Genomic DNA, 7,720 nt, shown 5'->3' with positions numbered 1-7,720 from the left:
TTATTCTGACTTATTGAACTTTAAGCCTACAAGACTGGAGCTTGACATGATTTCATAACGGCCCTTCTTTAAATTTGCTGCCATTTCTGCTGATAGTTCAGGTCAGCATTTGGAAGGATGAGCAAAACATGAAAGAAAAGGTATCCTAAAAAAGTGTTTCAAAAAATTTCTTAAGGCATATATATTGGGGAAATGGGAAGGAATACCATTCTCTAATTGTTTCCCTCTGATAATTTGGGGCTTATTTCTCTCTGACATCCAACTTAATCACAGTTGAGGTATTCCTCACCTTCTATCTCTACTAAACCTTTCCTACTTCCGAAAGTTACACCACTTCTTTACTTTCCCAGGGTATACCAGCTGGCACTGCGGGGGAAATATAAAAGCACACGGTAACACCGAGGCTGAGTTGATACGTTCTGTATTCAACTGGCTATTGAAAACTGGTCAATTTTTTTTTTTCTTGTATTAACCATTTCACACATTCCTTTGAAATGTGGGAGGCTTATGAACTGCAAGAGCTACACTGTGAGTTACTTGCGCTTTTACCCCTTCCGGGATGAAGTTGTCACCTGCATCAATAAACTTCCAGAGCTATTTTTGTTATGCTCTGCTGGGCTCAGTGCCCCCTGGGGCTTCCTCTGAACCTCACTGTGCTGCCTTCTGTGGGCTCCATGGCAGGTCTAGGCAAAAAGTGCTTAACAGTGCTGCCTGAGAAATATATTGTGCTCTGGGTACAGTGATCCAGCATAACCCATGTAATATTCTGAAACTATTTTTCTTGATTCTGCTGTGGTTTATCCAGATATTTAACATTTTCTGATCCATGATCTTGCTAGTAATTGGTGCTTGGTAAGGTCATAAATGCTGTCATGAGAAGAACTAAGCTGATGATGGCTTAGCTGGGGTCCTTCTTCCCTCTTTCATAACAAACAGAGTTCTGGCACCCTTCCATTTCCAGAAAGCTGAGTAAGAAAAGTTGCTGTCCTTCTCAGAAAGCCTGACAAGGAAAGAGATTTGGTCGAGCCGTCAGAAACAGGGAGACTAAAGTGAGGCTCACAGGTTGTTAGTTAGGCACATGAACAAGTGGCCTGATACAAAAAAAAAAAAAAAAAGAAAAAAAAGAAAATAAAAAAAAAAAAAGACATTACTACTGCGTGGCTGAAACTTTGGTCCTAATCATTTAGTTGGTGCAAAGCACATGTCAAGGTTTCAAGCAACAGAATTGCTCAGATCATTTCCTACCCACTTTGCAGAGCAGCAATTAGCAGCACAGTGGCATTAACAAGACAGCTTTACACGAGCTTTCAAAGTAAAAACATAAAGAATCCCTAAAAGACCAACAACTTGTAAAATGTGAGAGGGAAGCTCTAGGCTTGATTTTTCAGAGGTGGGTGCAAGGCTTTGCCCGCGGGAAACGTGACCGTCAGAGCTATCTGCCGCCCTGCGCAACCCCCGCGCCTCCCTGCCTCCCCCAAGGAGGGGAAACGTCCTGTCTTCTGCATTCGACCTTTGTGTTGCCTTTTTTGCAGGGGGATGGATGCTGCAAGTCTCTGAATGCCCTCTCATCCACATTTGCCGTAAACACCCAGAACACCTGTTTACTCTGACTCACCCACTCCTCACGCAGACTCTCCCTTTTTTTGACAGCAGACCTCACTCAGGTAGTATGTGCTGCTAATATCCTTTCAGGACCATGTAATGACATGCCTTTTACCCAATTCCTAGCATCCTTCAATCAGCTCAGCCAGTGGGCTAAGTGCTTACGCTCCTGTGATTTATATAAGAGCAATTAATTTAAACTGCATCACTCCAGTGTTATGCTGGTGAAAATGCCCGGAGAGGGAGTACCTCACCGGTGAATCAGACCCTTTACTTTTAACAAACATACAAAAGAACAGATCCCAAAACGGTGAAAATCTGCATGGCTCCTTTCATTTCAACACACAGACTTAAACCAGCTCAAGGTCTGGATCACAGCTCACGTAGCAATGGTTTAGATACCGACTAGTGCTTCACATCCTAAAATGCAATGCTTTCCAAGAGTTGACAGGGGATGGGGACTCTCAGATGGAACAGGGCTGAGAGGGGAGCAGGACCACATATGCAACCTTTTAAAAATGCTTTGTGGATTTCTTCATTTCTGTGGAGTTCAGGAAAACAACGGCTTCTGTCTCTGCAAGCACTGCTCTCCCTTCTGGGAAGAGCTGCATCTGTTCCTCCACTCCAGCTGCGAAGCAGGTACTTGGGAAGTCCCTTTCCTTGCCACCTTCCCATTCATCCTGTAGCCTGGGCGTGTTCCCTGCAGCTTAGAAATCCATGTGACACCTTCCACTGACAGTCACCAGGGTTAGATGCTGAACAGCTGAATCTTTTTGATCAGTTCTTGAAAACGGCTAACTTTCTCTGCACTTGTTTTGGCATCCCCGAGATTAAGAAGTCACGCAGCTTGACAAAGCACTTTACTCTTACATGTCTTAACAGAACCAGAGGGATTTTTTTGTTTTTTCTTCCAACACCTGCTGCAAAAAAGGGCTGGGGTGGTCTCTGTCAAACACCCCTCTGCGCCTCCTCCTGACAGGACAGAGCCCTAGCAGCACACCGGCACGGCATACCGGTATGTGCCCAGGCAGGTGTAGTTCATACACGGGGGGGGGGGGAGGGGATGGGGAGGGCAGACCAAGAGTCAATCAGAGAGTAATTTGTGTTAGAAATTTACCAGCGTTCAGCTGTCCATCTTTTCAAAATGCAAATATTTTAAAATTAAAAAACCCTATCTGTGACTAAACATCTAGTCTAAATCAATCTAGATAACCAGAAAATTCTGTGGCACATTTAAGAGCCTTTTATCCTAAATGAAACACATAATACAGATTATACCTTCATAGGAAATCAAGAGGTCCTAAGTTTACTAATGGAGAGGGACGTTAAGAGACATTTAAATTACCCAGTCTATAATATGGGGAAGGGGGAGGGTGGGTGCTTATCTGTGCATCTTTTAACTGCTTTGGATAATTAGGAAAATTTCCTTGGCAGTGCTCTAAGAGGATAGGCAAAAGAGTGACATAACTACTCCCAAGGAAGGAAAGGTAGAGGTTTTGCATTCTGCAGATTTTTAAAGTAAAAAAGAAAGTATTCTTCATTTGAACAGTCTGAAGCAGTATGCATATTACATAAAAGTTATCACCCTGCTCTGAATGTCATCTTTTCCAGGGCTTCTGCCTCTCCTTGAAGTCACTTGCAGTATCTCCCTGGCCCTTCTGCCTGGAAGGGCGCAGGTTCAGGAGGCAGGCTGCTCGTCTCCAGCCTTCCCTAAACGCAACTATTCAAAGGCAGTTCCCAAATGGAGCAGGCACACAGTCAGTTCAAAGGCTCCCATTAGGTCTGCTGGCTAACCTGTTATCTTGTAATGCCCCCCACCCTCCTTCTGCCCTTAACGAACAGTTTGTTCCATTGCAATTCTTATATCAAACATCTGGAAACCAGACTCACTTTAAAAAAAGAAAGAAAAGAAAAAAAAAAAGAAAAAAAAAAAAAAAAGAAGCTTCAGTGACTATGACTTATCCAGGTCTCTGTCAGAAAGAAAAAAAGAATTCAGCTGAATTGGTAAACTGACCTTTTTTTCAAAGCACTTTGAGCAACACATTTTTCTAGACCGAAATTCTACAGAGCAACGTACACCCACTTTGTAGCAGGGTAACGTGCTCTGCCCACGGCTTGCTCCTCCGTTCACAGCTGTCTCCAGCGGGAGGAGCTGAAACCTGAACCAAACCCTCCGAGCAGGGATTGGATCCCTCCTGCCAGCAGCCAGAGAGCCCTCCCAGAAAAACAGCCTGTTTGGAAAAGTGCTTGAGAACATCCCGAAGTGATTGGAGGAGCGGAAAACCCTTCCCCCCTGCACCTGACTAGTGGGTATTTACAGCACTTTTCTAGGCGCCTCTGCACTGCCACTACACGACCACAGTGGATGGACTGCGCGGGGCAGGCAACGCGATAGGGACCGATGCACTCGCAGTGATTGTGCGTGTGCGTGTGCGTGTGCTGCACACCCGCCGGGGACCGTTACGCCGACCCGTGAGGAGAGCCTGGAAGAAGGGCAAAGCCTGCATCCAAAATGCCACGCTCCTTCCTGGTCAAGAAACATTTCAATTCATCCAAGAAGCCGAATTACAGCGAGCTGGACACTCATACAGGTAAGAAAACGAAATCTAACGCCACTGCGTTGCTTCTGAGGTTGCGGTCATTGCGTGGCAGTAATGAGGAGGGGTGGGATTGCTTTTCAGGCTTGAGGGAACGGCTTAGTTCATGGCTAGCTCTTTTTTCTTTTGCTTACAAGGAGGGAGTTTTGAGAAATATGTCACTGCTGCCCAGAATGAATCATAAAAGTTTGCTCATCCACTTGAACTCAAGTTACTTAGAGAGGATTTGGAGTTTTCCTGTTCCGTATCTGCTGGTGGTGGAATTGAAACTTTTATACAAATCCTTGGGGAAGTTTCACTGCTTCATTGTATCGGGCTGCATAGGTTTAGAAACAGCATGCTGCCTTGAAGAGACTCTCGAACTGTAACTTGCCCGTTCAAGGGCACTGTCTCTACCCATCGGAATATATGTGTGAACTAGTATTGCCTTAATCCTCCTTACGTTCAGATGACTGTACCAAGTGTTTAAGTTATGCACCTTTTAATCCCCCAGATGTTAATTTTGCTGCCTTTTGAAATACTTTTTGGTTCTCTTACCTTAAAATTTTCTTCTTTCTCTAGTGATTATATCCCCATACCTGTATGAAAGCTATCCAGTCCCTATCATACCACAGCCAGAGATCCTGAGCTCAGTAGCTTACAATCCCATTACTGTGTGGACTACAACCGGGCTGCTACCGTCTCCATTACCCAACGACCTCTCTCCGCTTTCTGGATACCCCTCATCTTTGGGAAGAGTCAGCCCACCTCCACCTTCTGACACCTCCTCCAAAGACCACAGTGGTTCAGAAAGTCCCATTAGCGATGAAGAAGAGAGAATCCAGTCCAAGCTTTCAGACCCCCATGCAATCGAAGCTGAAAAGTTTCAGTGCAGTTTATGCAACAAGACCTATTCAACTTTCTCCGGGTTGGCCAAACATAAGCAGCTGCACTGTGATGCCCAGTCTAGGAAATCGTTCAGCTGCAAGTACTGTGACAAGGAGTATGTCAGCCTGGGAGCACTTAAGATGCACATCAGGACCCACACACTACCTTGTGTCTGCAAGATCTGTGGCAAGGCTTTCTCTAGACCCTGGCTACTCCAAGGACACATTAGAACTCACACTGGTAAGAACAACCATTGCAATTGCAGTTTCTTGTTGCTATAACATCAGGATGCCTTTTTGCTATTTTTTTCCACAGGTGGAAAAACCAGCAGTGTCTCTTTACTAACCTTGAAATGCATCTGCAGAATTTCAAATGTATCATTAAAAGGCTAAATTCTCCCTCTTGGGGAGTGGGTGGGAGGGGAGTGTAGCATGGTCTCATAACTGTGGGCCAGATACTGGCATAAATCAGCATTGCTCCCTTGATAATTATAGGATGGTTTAGCCCATTTCCACTAGCTGAAGGTTTTGCTTTAAGGATTTTATGTTAACTTTCAGGCTTTGGAAATTGTTAACTTTGAGAAGGCTCCAGCTGACTCTGAAATCAAGCAGCAAAAACAGAAAGGCAATGCATGAGGGGCTGCTTTCTGACTCCTTAAGCAGCCGGCAAGTTTTGCATGCGCTATCTCAAGTTCCATGCGCTATCTCAAGTTCTTAAGAACTAGAAACACATCATCACCAAAGTGTTCTTGTTCTTTTGTTCTGTTGAGGCGAAGACTGGAGTTTGAGTATAACGCTGGGTAAAATGTAATGTCTGTACAGCTGTTTGCTGCTTTCCAGTCAAAGCCCTTGTCCCCAGTAATTCACACAGCACTAAGCAGAAAAAGGTCTGTGAAAATATTTGAAAATGCTGGGACGAGCCCAACCTAAAAGTGCTGTCTGCACCTGTAGATGCAGAAGGTGTCAGCAGCTTGTCTTCAGAGACTGCACTTAGCAGCATATTCCGAAAAGACTGAGTTCTGCAACTACAGTCAGCAGTGCTGAAAGCTGTGGTATCTGTGGCCTGATTAACCCTTTATTACACATTCTTTATTATAACAAATCCTTTCTGTTTGTTTCTTAGGATAAAAGCAGGTTTTACCTGTCCTAAACATGTACTTCTCTTTTAAAGCTTTATCCTCTTTTTGCTTGATGTTTCCTTTTTAGGAGAGAAGCCGTTTTCCTGTCCTCACTGCAACAGGGCTTTTGCAGACAGATCCAATCTGAGGGCTCATCTGCAGACCCACTCAGATGTGAAGAAATACCAGTGCAAAAATTGCTCCAAAACTTTCTCCAGAATGTCTCTTCTGCACAAACATGAGGAATCTGGCTGCTGTGTAGCACACTGAGTCATGCAGTCAATGTTTACCTGGACTCGATGCATTTCTCCACTCCTGTTCCAAATGATAAGTGGAAATCCAAAGGCGTTTTCTTGTCTACTTTTCAGCCAAAAAAACCAAAACACCACCAAACAAGCAAACAAACAAAATAGTGGAAGAACTTAGAATGTCAGTAGAAATGAGCTTTAAGTAGTTCCTGTTCAGTCACACATTCGCATTCTTAAGTGTGAATTCTGAAATATGGGGAAAGACACCATGCATGACATTTCAAGTAGATCTAAAGGAAGAAGCATTATCAGCTTTATAGATGAAACCAAATGTAGGTCGTCTTTTCTTGCTTAGAAAAGGCTGCAAAGTTAACAATACATTCCTGCCAAGCCATTTCAACCAAAGAAACAGTGTTTTAAGTGGAACTTTTAATAAAAATACTACCCAAGTGAATTTTGCTAGACACCATTTATCTCAGGTGCCTTAAAAAGTATTCCGAGTTTACCTTAGTAAATGTTTAATATTATTCATTGCTGTGTTTTTTATTTTATTTTATTAGAAGCCGAGGCCTTCATTAATGATCTGAAATGCTTTAAAACTGCATAATTAAGAGAGGAAAAAAAACCCATGTAAGAGAATGTATGAAAAATTGAAAGCCACAAATTAACCGCATGTGCCTTTTAAAAAAAAAAAAGAAAAAAAAAGACTGTAGCTTCAAACATTCCTGGTGCATGCTTGACCATCTTTTAATACGGAATAGTTCCTCTAAACTTTAATCTTTTTAAAAAACGGGAATAAGTGCAAGAGAGGGGGTTCACAGGACTTTGACAATTATTTTTTTAAAATGCACAAAGGAAATGCAATATTTTCAGCATTACCCCTCCAAGTGCCTTTTTTATTGATGATTTTGTAAAGTATGTGGACATAATGTAAATATTTTTATTTTTATATGATTGAATATGTTATGAATGAAAGTGAATTGTTGCCTATAGCAGCATCTATAGATAACTTGAAGAAAGTGTGAAGTGAAATTTATGTTGTTTTCTAGCCACTTTTTTACAATAAACATTTTTAAGTAAGATTTCTGTTGTTTGTTCTAATTAAAGAAAACAACCATGTCTGGTTTATCAAAGCTTTGGAACATAAAAAATGCAAGTGTCTCTACATGACCAACTGAAGATAAAAGTGAATTTCAGACACGAATCCTTAGTTTACAAGTACTGAACGTTAGAAAGGAATATACCCATTGCATTTTAAAACATTTAAAATGATACAGACCATTTTTCTA

At 42.5% G+C, this 7,720-nt stretch overlaps 1 protein-coding gene across 1 annotated transcript; it reads left to right on the top strand.

The window, feature by feature from the left end:
* The first annotated feature begins 3,857 nt into the window (after positions 1-3,857).
* SNAI2 (snail family transcriptional repressor 2) lies at positions 3,858-7,518 on the top strand. Its single transcript, XM_075023270.1, has 3 exons — positions 3,858-4,193; positions 4,761-5,306; positions 6,272-7,518. The coding sequence occupies exons 1-3, from the start codon at positions 4,115-4,117 to the stop codon at positions 6,451-6,453; spliced, it is 807 nt and encodes a 268-aa protein (XP_074879371.1). The 5' UTR covers positions 3,858-4,114; the 3' UTR covers positions 6,454-7,518.
* The last annotated feature ends 202 nt before the right edge of the window (positions 7,519-7,720 follow it).

This window comes from Buteo buteo, chromosome 3, assembly GCF_964188355.1.
Source record: "Buteo buteo chromosome 3, bButBut1.hap1.1, whole genome shotgun sequence".
In the NCBI taxonomy this organism is placed as follows: Eukaryota; Metazoa; Chordata; class Aves; order Accipitriformes; family Accipitridae; genus Buteo; species Buteo buteo.
This window is presented reverse-complemented; position numbering and strand designations above follow the sequence as displayed.

Coding starts and splice junctions, on each gene's coding strand:
- SNAI2 (XM_075023270.1), top strand. CDS start 4,115: ATGCCACGCTCCTTCCTGGTCAAGAAACATTTCAATTCATCCAAGAAG. Junction 4,194..4,760: donor CGAGCTGGACACTCATACAG/GTAAGAAAACGA, acceptor TTCTTTCTCTAG/TGATTATATCCCCATACCTG. Junction 5,307..6,271: donor ACACATTAGAACTCACACTG/GTAAGAACAACC, acceptor TTTCCTTTTTAG/GAGAGAAGCCGTTTTCCTGT.